The sequence below is a fragment of the Geotrypetes seraphini genome, chromosome 18 (genome assembly GCF_902459505.1).
Source record: "Geotrypetes seraphini chromosome 18, aGeoSer1.1, whole genome shotgun sequence".
Classification (NCBI taxonomy): Eukaryota; Metazoa; Chordata; class Amphibia; order Gymnophiona; family Dermophiidae; genus Geotrypetes; species Geotrypetes seraphini.
Window position 1 is genome coordinate 16,580,209 of NC_047101.1, and position 17,430 is coordinate 16,597,638.

The following is a 17,430-nucleotide window of genomic DNA, read 5'->3' on the forward strand; positions in this document are numbered from 1 at the left end:
GCAATTTCGGGGCCTTGATTGCTCTGCCTTTGGAGCTAGTTGCAAGCATTGGGTGTCTCCAGACCATCAAGCTACGCTGGACAGATTTTTACTTCTTATCCTCTGCTAATTGAGTTCTCTGTCATTCACAAACTGGCTAATTCCAGCTTAGCTGGCCCGAGAGTTCCTCTACAAAAATAAAATAATCATACCCTGTTTTAGTATTCACAAACAATATGAATGGGGTGGAACAGGTTAATGTAAAATGGTTGTATATACCTGCAAGTTGTATTGGGATTAGAGTCGGTCCATGAAACTAATAGCAGATTTAAAAAAAATTGAAGAATGTGTTTTTGTTCACCCAATGAGCAATCAAGCTGTAGAATTTGTAGCCAAAGAATGTGGTCAAGACATCTAGCATAAGTGGGTTTAAAGGGGCCTTTGGAGAAATTCCTGGAAGAAAAGCAACTAGCCCAGGAGTGTGCAGGCAGAGCATTTTCTTTTTCCGCTTTGCTTTTTATAAGTGTTATTTCATTTGGGGGGGGTTCTTTTACTAAGGTGTGCTTTATCGCGCTAAACGCTATCGCATCCATTATATTCTATGGACACATTAGTGGGTGATAGGTCAAAAGCGCGCGCCGACAAAGGCGTGCCAAGACAACTGAGCACAAGGCGGAAGCCCGCGCCGAAGAAAAACAGTGTTTTAAGGGGCTCCGACGGGGGGTGTGGGGGAGTAACCCCCCACTTTACTGAATACAGATCACGCCAGCGTTGGGAGGGGTTTGGGGGGTTGTAACCCCCCACATTATACTGAAAACTTCACTTTTTCCCTAAAAAAACAAGGAAAAAGTTAAGTTTCCAGTATAATGAGGGGGTTACAACCCCCCAAACCCTCCCCCAACGCCGCACAACATCAGCGCGATCTGTATTAAGTAAAGTGGGGGGATTCCCCACCAACACCCCCCGTCAGAGCCCCTTAAAACACTGTTTTTCTTTGGCGCGGGCTTCCGCCTTGCTCTCAGTTGTCTCGGCGCACCTTTGTCACCGCGTGCTTTTGACTATGAACCCATTAGTGTTTAGCGCGCATTAAAACAGCTAGCGTGCCATCGTGAAGGATCCCTTTATTTGGTAAGAATGTGTGCTGGCTGACAACAGTGGGCGGGGTTTTTTTTTTAATATTGCACACTTTGTGGTGTGCAATAAATGAAATAGCACATGCTTTTAGAAAACAGCATTAAATGGTATACAAATGCACCACCCTGAGAAGGAGCTGCAAGGAACGGACCTCCTTCGTGGGATTTGCCAATACTTCCCAGTGATCCGGATTGGCACATTCTAAGATAGGATGCTGGGCTGAATGGGCTTTTGGTCTCATCCAGCATGACATTTTTTTTTTCTGTTCTTATGCCCGAAAATATGCAAGATTAGCAAGAGATCCCTGAAAACCCGAAAATGTCTGGCTTCATGCAAAAAAAAATGAAGGGGGCTCCTATCCGGTAAATCAGTGCTGACCGAGTGTATTCAGTAGCATATAACCAGACAATGTCATTAAATGCCCCATCTGACTGCCCCTTCGTAATAAAAAGCCATTCAAGATGGTCTGCAATAATAAAAAAATAATAATTTAAAGCATAATCAATGAGCATTTAATATATTAATAAAAACAATAATAAAACAACCATCATATCATTTTAGAAACACATAGGATTTCAAAACCTTTCTAAAACTGGAAATGGATAATATGGGGTTCATGCTTGATCAAGGCAGATGTCCAAAAGTGGCATAAACCAGTACTTAGATGTGCTAATCGCCGGGGCGTCCAAGTGTCAATTTTCAAAACCGTCTTTCTGGGCATCTTTCTGCCCACTGTTTGTCCAAGAGTAAAGGGAGGCATGTTGGAGGTGTGCTCTGGGTAGGCTTTGGGTGGGCTTAGACTTGGACACCTTGCCGTGATAATCAAATCTTTCCTAGGACATTCTGAATGGAGCTGACACATTCTGAGCTAGACCTGTTTTAGAAGCATCTAAATTCCACATAGGTTCCTAAACTGATCAGATAAGCATGAAGGGATTAAGTAATAGCCCCACACACTCCTCCAGTGGCCATTGACCCCCCCCCCTCCTACTCCCCCCAAAATCTGAATGAAACAGTACATGCCTGTCTCTAGAAAAGCATTTGGTATGGGAAATCGCAGTTCTGCATCATTCAGGTGTCTTAAGTAGCCTGGTCAGTGGACTACTGAGTCATAGAGATGAGGGCCCAGACCCATAAGCCACTCTAACCACTACATTTCTGGTGGAAAGTGTAAATCCACCAAAATCCTACTATACTGCCATATAGATTCCACCTGCAGCCATAAGGTCTATTAATTTGTTGGGCAGGTGGGTATATACCCCCCTCCATATTCGTGGAGGTTAGAGGCACAGCCCCCTTGCAAATAACAAAAATTTGCAAATAACTTTAGGGCCAACTCTGAACCACCCCCACCTCCCTCCCACTTCCAAGACCCAGACCCAAAACTACAATGGGAACTCATGGCGGTCAATTTTGATTGTGGCTCTGCATGGGGCAGGAGCGTAGGAAGATCACTCCTGCCCTGCTTCACCGCTAGACCACCAGGCTTTAAAAGTAAGATGCGGGGAGGTCTGGGAGGCGGGAGGGAGGCAGGGTGGTTTAGAGACTCGTGCATAACTGAATTCATGAATCCTAAACCCGTGAATATAGAGGGGGTAGTGTAGTAGGTTTTGAGGGGGAGGAATTTTGGAGGGATAACCATAAATTATAAGGGGGTTATGGTGAGATGTGCTTCTGGCACCCTTCATGTGAAGTTCACACTTCACAGCAGTACTGCTCTGTTGGCATGCCTGTGTGGCCAATCCATTACAACGCTGGCCTCTCCCATGTCTGAATGGTCTGGGTTTGGAAGTTTTCAACTTGGACGTTTTTGCACTCGAAAATGACGCTTGACCACACCATCTCCAACCTGCTGATAACAACAAGCAACTTCAAATCTTTCCAAAAAGAAATCAAAACCCTGCTATTCAAAAAATTTATCCAGATGTCTTAATTCTAACCCTGGTTTTCCCCTTCCGTGTAAATTCCCCCTCAAACCTTTCTTCCTCTCATGTTATCCTTTCTCCTCAATGTCCCAATCATGTCAATTTACTGGAATTGTCCAGCCACCTTTTTGTAATCCATAACCCTAAATTGCAATTTTCCTGGAAATGCCTAATCTGTCTCTTTTGTATTCTGCCATATAACTGCATGTAAACAGCTCCCCAAATTGTAAATCTTCTGGAATAGTCCAGTCATCTTTTCTGTATCCAGTACCCTAAATTGTAATTTCTCAGTCATCTTATCTGTAATCCAAAACCCTATATTGTAATTCTCCTGGAAATGTCCAGTTGTTTTCTTTTGTAATCCGCCCAGAACTGCAAGGTTCCGGCGGAATAGAAGTCAGTAATGTAATGTAATGTATCTTAATATCAAATGTCCTGGCGGCCAAGACGTCCAAACGGACAATTTTCCTCCAAAAATATAGGGCGTCCAGTGATTTTGAAAATGGCACTTTTGGGCATCTTGTAGGACTTGGATGCACTATCAAAGATGGCCCTCTACACAGGGCAGGATTAATTCTTCGAGGGTCCCTAGGCAAACAAGTACACTGGGCCGCCTAGCTCTGCCCCGCCCACACCCGTGCCCCACCCCCATTTATTTACCTGTTTTATTATTTACTTCTTTATTTCCGCTCGTATTTATTTTTTTCTTTTATTATAAAATTCAAAACAAATAACAAAGATTACCATACCAGTGCCAGTGTACAGTTTTAGTTCTATGCAAACCCCAAACATCTCTGAACAAATCCCCCCTTCCTTCCCTTCCCACCTACTTGCCCAGGACTTTAACTCTGAACCCTTTCCATATGTATATAAACGTGTTCAAATACACTGTAAACATAATTCTATATTAATAACCAAGTTTGCAACTCATCTCAACTGCCTCACTCTGTCATCCAACTGCATTCATGTATGGGTAACCAATGCACATTAACTAGCATTTGAGAGGCACTGGTTCTCCTTTTACTTTTCATCAAAACTTTTGCTACCTACCTTTAAATCTAATTGCTAAAGTCTTTCTATTTTTCTTATAATTCTTGGACCCTATTACTTTCATATTGTGAACGAAAAAGTTAATCTTTGGGGTTTTTTTCCTTTTCTTCTAATTTTTCTTAATGTAATTTCCAATTTTTCTGAGTTATCCCGTTAATATGGTGATGTATTAATTTGAAATGTAATAAAAATAAAATTTTAAAAACCCTTTTGCTCCCTAAAGTTTCCTCAGGTAAACCTATATATAAAGCAATACTACTGTCCTAAACAGATCTGCATTTCATAATGGTCTTCGTTACCTAATAAATTGTATCTTATAATAAACTTGCTTTAGCACCTCACATTGACCAATATCTTTTTAACATTATGCGAGCTACCTGGTTAGCGGACTGAAGGCTGCTGCTAACCAAGTCTCAGCTCCGACCCAACTCCACAACTGGATCACCCTGACGTTAAGCAGATAAGCCATTGCAATCTGTCCTCATATTCATGGCACTGTCTTGAGGAGCGTAGAGAAAGGGGAGATATGATTGAGACATTTAAGTACATCTCAGGTCGTGTCGAGGCAGAAAGCGATATATTCTTCCCCAGGGGACCCTCGGTCACAAGGGGGCACCCGCTCAAACTCAGAGGAGGGAAATTTAATGGTGACACCAGGAAGTATTTCTTCACAGAAAGGGTAGTAGATCACTGGAACAAACTTCCGGTGCAGGTGGTCAAGGCCACCAGCGTGCTCGACTTTAAGAATAAATGGGACATCCATGTGGGATCCCTAAGGGGGTTGAGCTAAGGAACTGGGTCATTAGCACTCAGACTTGATGGGGTGGGTCAGAAGAGTGGGCAGACTTGATGGGCTGTAGCCCTTTTCTGCCGTCATCTTTCTATGTTTCTATGTTTCTATCAGTGACAAAATTGACCATCAGGATTTACTCCCCTGCCGCTGAGGTAACTGCCCCGAAGCCCAGAGGGATTTAAAAGGCTTCGGAGCTTTTGCCATGCGGAAGCCGCTAGCGTGATTTTGTTAAAAGGGGGGGGTGTTAATCGGGTAGAATCCTTCCTACCTGGTTTAATCCTACTCAATATCTACCCCCCCCCCTCAAATTTCAAATGTTTTGCATTCTGGTGTACTTCAAGTACAAGGTTAGTAAAGGTGTGACCTTCCCTTGTGAAATGTTCACCTACTGTAGTATCACTTGCATGGAAATTCATGCAAGAATGGTTCTGTTTTTTTCTTCCCCATTTTCCAGTTGTGCCATCAAGTCCAACAATGGCTTCCTCCACTAGTCTCCCTTCAAATTGTAGCAGCTCCTCTGGGATTTTCTCCTTTTCACCAGCCAACATGGTCTCAGCCGTGAAACAAAAGAGTGCATTTGCCCCTGTTGTAAGACCCCAGACCTCTCCTCCACCCACCTGCACCAGCACCAATGGAAACAGCCTGCAAGGTAAGTTGATCGGAGCACAGAAGAGAAGACCCTTACTGTGTGCTAAGATTTAAGGCCCCGTTTGCAAAGCCATGGGAGCGATTCCCATGCGGCAAATGCGATGCAGTCAATTCTGTTCCGATGGGCTGCGTCGCATTTGTCGTGCTGGGATTTGCTTCCATGGCTTTGTGAACGGAGCTTTTGGTGCACTGTTGCAGAGAGATAAACTGCAATCCTTCTGTTTCTTCTGTGGATAATGAAAGTATTTTTAACTCATATTTCTAACTTTATTAATGCTGTAAAGTGCAGTATTGCTAATAAAAATGGAAATTATGGGAGTAGAAGCAGCGGAGCTACCGAAATTCCAGTCTAACTAAACAGAAGTGCTAGCTGAGTTGCCATGCCACCACAAAAAAGTCATTCTCTTTGTTTTAAGCAGTTGCAAATGTGGTCTTGATGCTTTTAGGTTTTCTTGATACAGTTGATTTTATTGATGCAGAGTTTTTTTGTAACCAGTGTTTCTCGACAAAAAAATGAAGACCCCTCTTATTTTCTTAATGGAATGTCCTTCTAAGGTGTGATGGTGCATTAAAATGGTGCTAGAGCAAGTCTTGGATGGCGAAGGGCACAGAATCTCTCCAGTTGGTCTCAACCCAATCCTCAGGGCACGCCCATCCTGTCTGGTTTTCAGGATGTCCACAACGAATTGCATGAGATAGAAGCAGCGCATGTAAATCTCTCTCACGCACGTTGATTGTGGACATCCTGAAAACCAGACTGGATGGGCGTATCCTGCGGACTGGCTTAGGACCACAAAGGCTGGCACCACAGAAGAACTAGCAAGGAAGTAGATGGCTGAGTGTTAAGGTATTTCTTTGGAGGAACTGCTGATTGGATTATTTGTGAGAGTTGATCTAGCAGTACTGCTATTGTAAAAATAAAAAATAAAAATGCTTGCTCTGGATTACTAATGCCCTCCTTCTTCTTTCTCTCCCTCCCCTTTTTCTTATTCCTCATTGCGTTCCATTACCAGACCAGTCTTTTGTGGACTCTAGCAAGTACTCCACTGCAGGGTCCCTCCAGGGACTGGCCTTCTCTTGAAGTATGTCACTAATTCTTTCCTTCCTCATACTCCTGTCATCGTTTCTGTGTTGCATCCTCAGGACCCTCCAGGATTGGTGCATTGCAAAGCCATTTGTCAAACATTCCGGGATCTTCTTTCAAAAATGGCGACTCCCCCCCTTATACATTGCATGTTTACGTCTTACATTGGCCTTCCTCTAATAATAATAACAACAGCAACAATAATAATGGGGTCGATATTCAAAACGGTTTAACCCCATTGAGCTAGCCAGTCCCGGATGTTCAACTAAACTGGCTAGTTATCCCCACTAACCAGCCAACCCCTAACCAATGAGGCTAGGGGTAATCTTGGAGTAGAGTTAGGACAGAGCAGCAAGTTAGCCAGTTAGGCTCGAATTCTTGAACCGGCGCCAATTTTCTAGCTACCTGTAGGCGCATACCGGTGCCTAGAAAATTGGTGCCGGAATCGTGCCTACGTAGGTGCTTTAGAACACCGAACGCCAAAGTAGGTATGGCCAATGCCGGAAGTGGCGTTAGGCGGCCTAAAGTGCCTTTGTAGGTGTGATTCACACAAAGATAGGTGCCGGAAACGTAGGCCCGGAAAACCCTGGCCTACATTTCCGGCACTTATCTTTTGCATCGCTGCGATTATGAAACCGGCGCCAATGCCTGATTGACACACGATTGGCAGACACTTTTAAGGCGGCCGCAGATATCGACACTGGTTCAAGAATCCGGGCTTTGGTGATGATAGTCAGTCCTACTGGTTAAGTAAGTGCTTAAGGTTAGGACAGCAAAAAGGCTGTCCTAACTTTAGGCACTCAGGTAACCGGACACCAGTCTTTAATATCAACTGGTGCTCAGTTAAATTTTGGGTCAGCAGTCATACCCAGATATTCAGGGCTGGGAGCTGCACATGCACCAGCATTGAATTTGAGGGCTTAGGTCAACCCGTGTCTGGAATTGGCCGTTTACAGCTCTGGGCTGAATATTACACATTTGAAAAAATTGAAACAAAAGCCACTAGTTGTCCATTCATGGCTGTTTTGTGTTTATAATTGCTGTTGACGGAACATCTCTTTATTCAGATATCAATATATAGAAATGTATATAAAGAGAACCATACACACACACACACACACACACATATATATATATATATATGCTAGTTGAGCAAATGAGTTTTATTTATTTTCTGTAAAAAGTGATCATGGAATATCACAGAGCTATTATGTTACTACCAGTATTAAACAATTTTATAACAATACAAAATGTATATGGCATTGCACAGACCCGAAAAAGACAAATCCCTTCTCTATAGAGTTTACAGTCTAGTCAAGACAGACAAAAAAGATTAAAAGCATGTAGGTTAAAAAGCCAATAGGGGACCTGTAGGAGCAGCTCTTGCCCACATAAGTTCCACTGACCAGTCCATACCTGGATATTCAGACATTAGGGGCCTGATTCTCGGAACACACAGTGCTAAGAGGTTTGGTTATCAATCACTCTTATTTTCATCTAGAGCTATGAGCAGGTCAGGCATTCCACTTAGCCATTTATATAGAAATGTATTTGGTTATGTAAAGTGTATTCAAATCAGCCTCATGCATATGCAGGGCCTGTAACCTAAAAATCTGATTCCAGTTTTTCCATGTTACAATTCTAGTGCATTGACTCCTGATTTTTAATCAGGCATGATTGTACTACAGTAAAATGGATAAAAACAGTGATGTTATCATCCATGTTGCTAAAACCCTGTCTATCATATAGCAACGGCAAGGAAGATGTCTATTCAACCAATGACAGTCTTTATTTGAAAATGTTGTCTCAACAAGGATCCAAGTTTCGGCGTAATCAAGACTCCTTCCTCAGGGAGACGCTCCGAGATGCAGTTACTCTCAGCAACTACACGTGGTTTTGTTCCTCGGCGCATTCAGATCATTTTTTAATGAGTACCCCCTGAGGAAGGCATCTTGATTACAACCGAAACTTGGATCCTCGTCGGGACAACATTTTCAAATAAAGACTGTCAGTGGTTGAATAGACTTCTCTCTTGCCTTTTGTTGGAATGTCTGTATCTCAAGGTGAGATGTTCTTCTTTTGCCTGTCTACCATATGGTAACAAAATTCCCATATGATTCCTCATTATCTATTTCAACCCCCCAACATCACCACCACTATTTCCTTGCATATTGCAATATGTCTGTGTATGGCCCAAAGTGAAGAAGAGACTATGAGTAAGACACAGAGTCCTAAATTTTGAGGTGTGCTTCAGATGATCTTATATCACAAACGCCTCTCAGATTATCGCACTGTCTTATGATAGCGATGCTCCCACTTTACTCTGTGAAGTTATCACCATGATATATTACAATGTCTAATGGCCTGTTCGTGATTAATGTAAAAGTAACTTTGGTCACCTCTGTGCTCTGCAGAAAATAAATCTATTGTGACATGAAATCTGTTGCTTTCTCCAGCCTTTGGAGCTCTCTATTATAACCTACATATCCTAGCTTATGGAATTCACGAGATGCCTTGGCTTCTGTTTGCCTGTCACACGTATCTTCATTGTGCCATGCCCAATGTATGTGACATCAGTTTCTAATCCAGACTATTGAACTATTTTTTGTACACTTAACTATTTTAGCTCAAAGTTGCCTCCAACATACCACTGTGCTCCATACTTCTGAGCAGTACACAGAATTAAAATACAGTACACACAAATCTTCAAGTGGGTATGGTGTTTACTCAGCATTAGGGAGGTCAGCTGGTTCAATTGTGGTCTTCTGCTTCTCTTATGAAGCTCAGAGCGCAGAGACTGTGTGCATAGTTTGGTGAAAGTACATTAGCCTGCTGAGAAAGTGGAGCCAGCAAGAAAGCTGACTATACTGGCAACTGGGTATTAACCACAAAACCAATAATTCAGCTTTCAGTTCTGATAAATACAATTGTACCCTGACTTACACAGCTCAATGATATCCCTTGGAGTGATTGATTCACTGTTTTTGTTTTGTTTTTAATATTTATAGACTGTATCTAATACACAATAAGCACAAAAGCATTGCCACATTTTAGTTCTTCAAATCCAGACAGCAGCATCAAATGTCAACCTTTGAGTATCACCCCCTCCTTTTCGGTCAACACAGGAAATGTCCAGGACACAACAATTTTCAGGCCCCACAGTCCCCAAAGCAGATAACCACGCGCCCTTGCAGGCTCCTGCGCCCACCTGAATTTTCCTGGCGGTATAATGGGGACAGTTAGAGCAGGAGTGTTACCCCTTTGGTACCGCCCGTAGCTGCACCAAATCCAATATGGCGGATATGACCTCTTGTCATAGTTTCATGGCACTCCAGTGACTCCTGGTTGGGGGGGGGGGGGGGCACACGGAAGGGGTGGGGATTGTCTGTTCTTGGAAGGAGCCAGAAAGAGGACCCTGGGGGGAGTTTTGTCCCATATCTCGCCACAGCTGATGCTATGTGGTAGGCTGAATATCAGCCTTGGCCACATTGAGCAGCAACAGGCAACCTCCTGCCATTGGCAATTGAAAAAAAAAACGTATCCTGTTTTTTTCCTACTCATTTACATTACCCATAGGAAATGTCCTGTGCAGATTAAAAAAGTAATAGGCTGCAACCGATGCAAATGCACGAAAGCTCTTCATTATTATTGAAAATGAATAACACAGCTTCTGGTAAGCTTTGCAAGCTGTGCTATTCACTGCAGTTTACAGCACCTTTATAGATTCACCTCCCCCCCCCCCCCCCCCAGTAGCATCAGCTCACCACACACAAGCCAAAGCCCCTTTGGATCATGTGAAAAGGTCCAGTCTTTCCGTGGCAGGACAAGCCTAGTTGTGATCTTGTAAGACTACCATTAGAGCTCAAGGTAGCTATTTCCTGGGACAGTGTAGGAGCGGAAAGGGACTAGTTCCATCTGCACACCCTAGACCAGTGGTTCCCAACCCTGTCCTGGAGGACCACCAGGCCAATTGGGTTTTCAGGCTAGCCCTAATGAATATGCATGAGAGAGATTTGCATATAATGGAAGTGAAAGGTATGCAAATCAGCTCTATGCATATTCATTAGGGCTAGCCTGAAAACCCAATTGGCCTGGTGGTCCTCCAGGACAGGGTTGGGAACCACTTCCCTAGACCACTAGGTAAGCTCTGGGGGTGGGTGAGGGGTTTGGGGCTTCCTAGGGGTGGGGGGGGGGCGGGATACAATGTCCTTATATGAAAGGTTGAAACCTGGTGGTAATTGCATGAGACAATATCCTGGGCCGGTGCCAGACAGGGTGGGAGTGGACAGGGACTGGTCTGGGTTGGGGGAAGAAGAACAGCTCCAGAGGAGGCTCCTGATATGGGGGACTAGATCCAGGGTTCTTTCAACCAGGGGAGGTGCTAGTACAGAGGGGGGATTTCATTTCATGGAGTTGTTTCTAGAGGGGGACATGTTGATTGGTGTGGAGGCTGCCTGTTTGAGGCGGAGGGTGTGATAACAAAGGTGATCAGAAACTACACGTGCAGGTTTGCAAAATGTCAGGTGTGCCCAGGTTTGTGGTGCCATGTTTTGCAATCTACAGCACACACATAGTTAAAACCTAATGCTGTCCTTGTCTATTTCTTAGACATTTAAGGTAGTGTATGTATATGGAACCTCAGCCTACACATGTATCACCTCACCTAACATTATTTCCCTGGGGTGGGGATATGCCAAATTTAGATGGGAGCCAACCATGCGGACCTGCCCTTCCAAAATATGTCACGTGTTCTGCACATTTTCACTTCTGCATTGATATTCATCCACCTAAATGGTGCTGCAATATCTAGATGGGCTAATAATGCTCTCATGTGATATAAAATCAATGAACACTGGCTAGCGCTCAATCCACATATTGACACTTGTACGACAGTAAAATCTAGATTCAATGAAATAGGTGCTTTCATATTCTTAGACATTTTCCAATACCAAAGAAATGATGTGAAAATTATAGCAATAAAATGGGTAGGAACTTCGTTGACAATAGTGCATGCTTTCATGATTTTCAACCTTGTTTGGGAGAAGCCACATCTAGGGAGAAATTAAGATCTGTGTCAATTCAGCTCTTAGCTCCAGGGTAGCAGATTTTGAGTTGTGGAAGAGTACACATGTCCCAGGAACTAAATGAAGAATCCCAATTTTCATAAGCCACTAACTGAATATATGAGTCTTAATTTGCCATCATCATTGACTCATGCATTCATCAGAAAGATTGCCCAAATGAACAGCTCCAGGTTACCACACTGCAGAAGTACAAGGCAAGCTTAGCAGGACTTTCATGCAACATTGACCCCCACGTTACAATGGTCAAGTAGACGGAACTGCTTATTCAATATAACAATAACCCCAGACAGATGTAGCCTTGCCTTAAAAGTTCTTGGTCTTGTGTAAAAGCTCTTATGATTTGGAAAGTCTGCGCAATGTGAGTAGATAACCTTTGGTTTGTAACATCTACCCATTTTCTCAATTTTTTTTTCTCATTTTGTTTAACAGCTATTTCAGGCATGATTGTTCCACCCATGTGAATTTATTGTGATCACTATTACCTGGAAGAATTTTCCTAACAAAGGGGGTTGGATCATTCTGCAGGAGGAAACTTGCTACAAGCCCCAGAGCGGAACTTTTTAACTCAGGCCTTTCTAAAGAGGAATTACATGAACTGCAGATTTTTAAACAAAACTTATACCTCCCACCATGCAAACCCTGAAAACACGTAGAAGTTATAAGGTGTCAGGTGCGGAGGATTCCAAATATCTGGGAAATTATATTTATTCTATGTTGATATAAGGAAATCCTTTGTTTTGTTTTTAGTTTTGCTTTAGTGGATCTTAATTTGAATCAAAAACCAGTTGTCTCATAAATTGTAAAAATAATAGAAAGGACGCTATAAATACCACCTATACATGTTAATTTATAATGTTTTTGATGTAGTATAAAGGGATAATGAAGAGATGACATTTACAAGGATGTCTATTGAGGAGAGGGCAGATGGAAGCACCAGTTCCCTGAAGTTTCTGAACCGAATTAAGGGTCATTCAGCTATCACTGAGTCCTATAAAGTTGACTCATCTGTCTCACTGGAAAGGAGAATCCTTTATGATTAATGCCATCCCCTTCCACTATAGCCTTGACCCAAGAAACTTTGTAAATACTAGAACCTAAGCGGACAGTAAAAAGTGACTAGGATCATGAAAGACTGACCTTCTGATTCTCCGCCATCAGTAACGCCATAGTCACAGACTGCCACCTTGATGTTGAAAACTTAGATAAGTCGGCACTTGGATATTGAATTGCAAATGATGTAAAGATACTCAAACCTCATTGGTTGAGATGCAGTGTAACGATACCCAGATCTGATGAGGCAGCCCACACTGACCATGCTAGATCACTGCGCCATGAAACCCTGAGATGTTCTCAGTATAGCACAGGACCAGAGCTTCCTAGCCTGACCACTATTGAAAGCAAAATGTTTAGTCTTCAAGGGCTGTAATCGGGGCATGCAAATCATTCGGGGGGATTCTCCATCTGTGTTGACTGACCCTTTCCTCTCTATTTCTGTAACTTACGGTAAGTGGATTGGGTGGTAGGTGAACTACTTGCAGGGTGTAGAATATAAAGAAGGGAATGAGGGATTTGCAAAAATGAAGGATTCAAAAGTAAAGCGTCAGGACGCTATGGTTTCCTGCCCACTGTCCTGTCCGAGCTGAGGGAAAGATGAACCTTGAATGAGCTGACCATGCAGCCAAAGCCAGAAGGAGGGTGCGTTAACCTGACGCTTTTCTTTTGTGTTTTGTACTTAGTTATAAATACTGTAGATTTTTTTTTTTGTGATTTCCTTTTGCCAAAGTTGTTCTATTTATACATTTTAATGTCTTCGGACCTTTTTTTTTTTTTCAAATTTTACAAAAGAAATTTGCAACAACGAAAAATGCTTCACTGCCTTTCACTTGCACATACTTGCAAAATTTAGAGGGGGGAGGGAAAGCTTTTTGTTTTAAAAGAGGATTTTGTAAAATATCCATATAAATAATGTATTTATCTTTGGAATTTGTATATTGCTCCCCCTCTCTCCATTTATTTTATTGTGTTTGTTTTTGCTATGTGAAAAGTGCCGATTGGTTTTATCAGCCAGATTTGTATCAGCTGCTTATATGTGGTTTCTTTTTTAAAAAAATTCATAAATAGTCGTAGGGGGTTCATGAGGCAGGATTTTGTATTATTCTCAGTCATGGTTCCACTTTTTATTTCCATCCAAAAACCGTTGTCTATTTTTGTATTATTTGTAAGTTAAAGAATTTTTTTTTTTTCAATATATGGTAAAAAGAAAAAGTAGCATATTATCCTTGTAGTATTTAGTTCTATAGATTTACAAACTGTATCCTTTGCTTTGGAGGCTTGGAAAAGCTAACGCTCTCTTACTATATTAATATGCATGGGATCTGTCTCTCCCCTAAGGAGTGACGCTTGCATTTTGTGCATTAAATGTGGGGAGAAACCGTCATAGATACCAGTATAAAAATACATTCTTTCTTAGTTCTGCTTGTATATTTTCCCTGTCTTTCACCTAACTATAAACCAGCAGATTGGATGCCTTAACAATGCAAGTCATAAACATTTCACATGTACATAGTATCGTGCACCAAAACTGTTAATCACTAACATTCAAAAAAAAAACAAAAACAAAAACCGAAAAGCACAAAATAACTGTTTTGTTACCTAAATTCAATGTAACTTTTTTCTAGTTGAGCAAGAAATAATTAACGACCATGCTACAATGGTTGCATGATTTTGGGTCTGGATTTTGCAATAGGTTGAAAGTTACAGTCTGATATTAAGGGGTGGGCATAGGGGAAAACAGCAAAGCCTGAGCAGGAATTTAGTGGTAAGAAAAGATTTAAAAAAAAAAAAAAAAAAAAACTGGACACTAGCAGAGACATTGATGTATTTGCATTCTCTGTACAGAGATAGAAATGGATTATTGTGCAAAATTTTGTTGGAAACGAAGAAGGGGGAAAGCCAGATTTGGAATCGTAAGACAAGCTGCAAAGTTCTTCCCTTTCCTTGGGATGGTCTTCTCTTCCCATGCTTAACCTTTTGTACATTCAGAACCCAAAGAAATCCCTTTTTTTAAAGCATTTCAAGCGATTGTGTTTCATTGCAGCTCCTAAGGTGTTTTGGTGAACAAGAGCCCAGTAAGCCATCAGGATAAAATGTCCTGGCTTCCATTGGATATAAACGATGGATTTAAGTGGCAAAGGATGTGTGATCCTCAAGTGACTGGATGCGGCTGCAAACGAGATCGTCTTAGCTGATGACCTTACCTTTTTGAAAGACACACTGTACAGTTCTATTGTTAGAGAAAACTACTGTAGAGATTCTTATAATTTTATGCAGAATTCAAGCTGTAAAAACTTTTCAACTTTCACAATATTTAATTAAAGTTACTTCCTGTCTGTGATCATGGCTTTCCAGCGGTGTATTTATTTCCCCATATGGATGTCACCAGCAGGTCATTGAAACCAAGGGCAAATCAAGCAACTGTTTATTAATCTGTTGTATGCTCATCATCCGGCTGTATCATACCCCCTTAAGGAGGCAATTCTGTAGCTAGGAGCCACCTTTTAGGTACCTTGAGGCTGTGTGGTAGATGCCTAGGTTCCATTATGGAATATTAGCTTACCATGGTATTGATGCATTTAGACCAGTGGTCTCCAACTCAAACCCTTTGCAGGGCCCCATTTTGGATTTGTAGGTACTTGGAGGGCCTCAGAAAAATTAGTTAATGTCTTATTTAAAAAATGACAATTTTGCATGAGGTAAATCTCTTTATAGTTTATAAATCTTTCCTTTTAGCTAAGTCTTAATAATAATATTGTCATTTATAGCTAAAGAGACATATGATCAAGAAACTGTTTTATTTTACTTATGTGATTATGATAAACATACCGAGGGCCTCAAAATAGTGCCTGGCGGTCCACATGTGGTCCCCGGGCTGCAGGTTTGAGACCACTGGTCTAACATATAGGTACCTACAGAACTAGCTAAGTGCAGGTACCCAAACATGACAGGGATGTGTAACATATAAAAATCTGTAAGTTATGTGCCTAAGTGGGAGTGCCGCCTATTTCCTGCCCACTAGTGTGCATCCAGTGGCTTAGTAAGGGGGGGGGAGGGCAGTCTTCCCTGGGTGCCATGTTGGTGGGGGTCCTCTCCACCCCCACCTCTTCCCATTCCTCCCCTTCATGTGCACGCCCCTTTCCCTTCTCCCTTACCTTTAGCTGAAGTTGTTCATGGCGGTCAACAACTTGCTCTTATCGACCCCGTCGGCTCTCTCGCTGACGTCACTTCCGGGTGCCGCACAAAGGAAGTGGCATCAGAGGGATAGCCAATGGGGTCATGAGGAGTGGGGGGGGGAGCGGAGATGAAAGTGGGGAGGGGCACCAATGCCAGGGGCACCTCTCACCCTCGCTATACCACTGTGTGCATCCCTCTTGCAAATACATGTTCTGTAATTTAAATGGGTAGTCCCAGAATAGAGCATAGGCACCATGCGATGACTTAGATAGGTATATGTGCAATATGGGCTGGATTCTTTATATGGCACCTACAAATTAGGTAATGACTAGTGCGGCGCTATACTCAAATCTATAAAAGGTGCACTTTATAGAATCATTAGGCGTCGCTAGGTGTCCTAATTTTTAGGTACTCCATATTTATGCCAGGGCTTTCTTTTTCTAAATACCTACTGGTACCTAACTCCAAAACAGCCACCTACATACAAAACATGCCATTGCTCCACCCCCTAACCATGCCTACTTGGTGGTAGATGCCTTGGACTAGGTTCCTGCCTCAAAGTGGTAGGTACCTACCAAGTTGGGCATTTACGTCAGTTATGAGGTGCTGATGGTCAATTACACAGGCCAACAACCACAACAAAAATTTCATGGTACCTTGGGGTTTTTTGACCTGTTCCTGGGGTTATTTGGGGTTCTGATTCAGAAAATTGCATTGGATAGACCACATCAGCTCTCGTTTCTTTGATATGGTTGAATTTCTTCATATTTTTTTAATGCTATATAAAAGATCTCTTCTGCAGAATCAGGATGTCACAAGGTTGGCCTCCGAGGGGATATATGACGGTTGGAGGACAAAATGTAATCAATGAACCTTTGGTAGCATGAGATAGAATCATGCTACCACCACTACATATAAAGCTAGGCTTGATGAAACTATTTGTAAAGACTTTGAATAAAGACAATTTGCGCATTGAATACATATGTTACCTGGACTTACCAAGGAAAAACTGAACGCAGGAATTTTTGATGGTCCACAGATCAGACAACTTATAAATAACCCACATTTCATAGTAACAATGAATGAATGAAATCGAATCATGTGCCTGACCTTCATTTGTTCTTGTGAAAAACTTTCTTGGCAACAAGAAGGCGGACAACTACACACAATTAGTAGAGGATATGCTCTTTCATTTCTACAGGCTTGGCTGTAACATGACTATTAAAGTCCATTATCTGCACAGTCACTTAGATCGCTTTCCAGAGAACCTCGGTGACTTAAGCGAAGAGCAAGGTGAAAGATTTCACCGAGACATAAAAACAATGGAAGACAAATACCAAGGAAGATGGGATGCAGACAAGATGGCCGACTATTGTTGGAATCTTATGTGGGATTGTCCTGGCAGATCCCACTCTCAGAAGTCTTACAAAAGGAGATTCTTGTGTGTCGAATGACTGGAAAGTTTATATCATAAACCCGTGCTTTTGGTATGAAATAAGTAGA

At 42.2% G+C, this 17,430-nt stretch overlaps 1 protein-coding gene across 6 annotated transcripts in view; it reads left to right on the forward strand.

The window, feature by feature from the left end:
- Window positions 1-15,092, forward strand: part of EBF1 (EBF transcription factor 1) — a 591,182-nt gene extending 576,090 nt beyond the window's left edge. For 3 of the 6 annotated variants that reach the window (XM_033927092.1, XM_033927093.1, XM_033927094.1), the window contains exons 15-17: window positions 5,336-5,530; window positions 6,543-6,611; window positions 12,127-15,092. In XM_033927092.1, the coding sequence (XP_033782983.1) occupies window positions 5,336-5,530; window positions 6,543-6,610 (263 nt within the window). In that variant the 3' untranslated portion in view covers window position 6,611; window positions 12,127-15,092. The remainder of the gene's footprint in view (window positions 1-5,335; window positions 5,531-6,542; window positions 6,612-12,126) is intronic. The other 3 variants (XM_033927095.1, XM_033927096.1, XM_033927097.1) reach the window with 1 other exon arrangement.
- The last annotated feature ends 2,338 nt before the right edge of the window (window positions 15,093-17,430 follow it).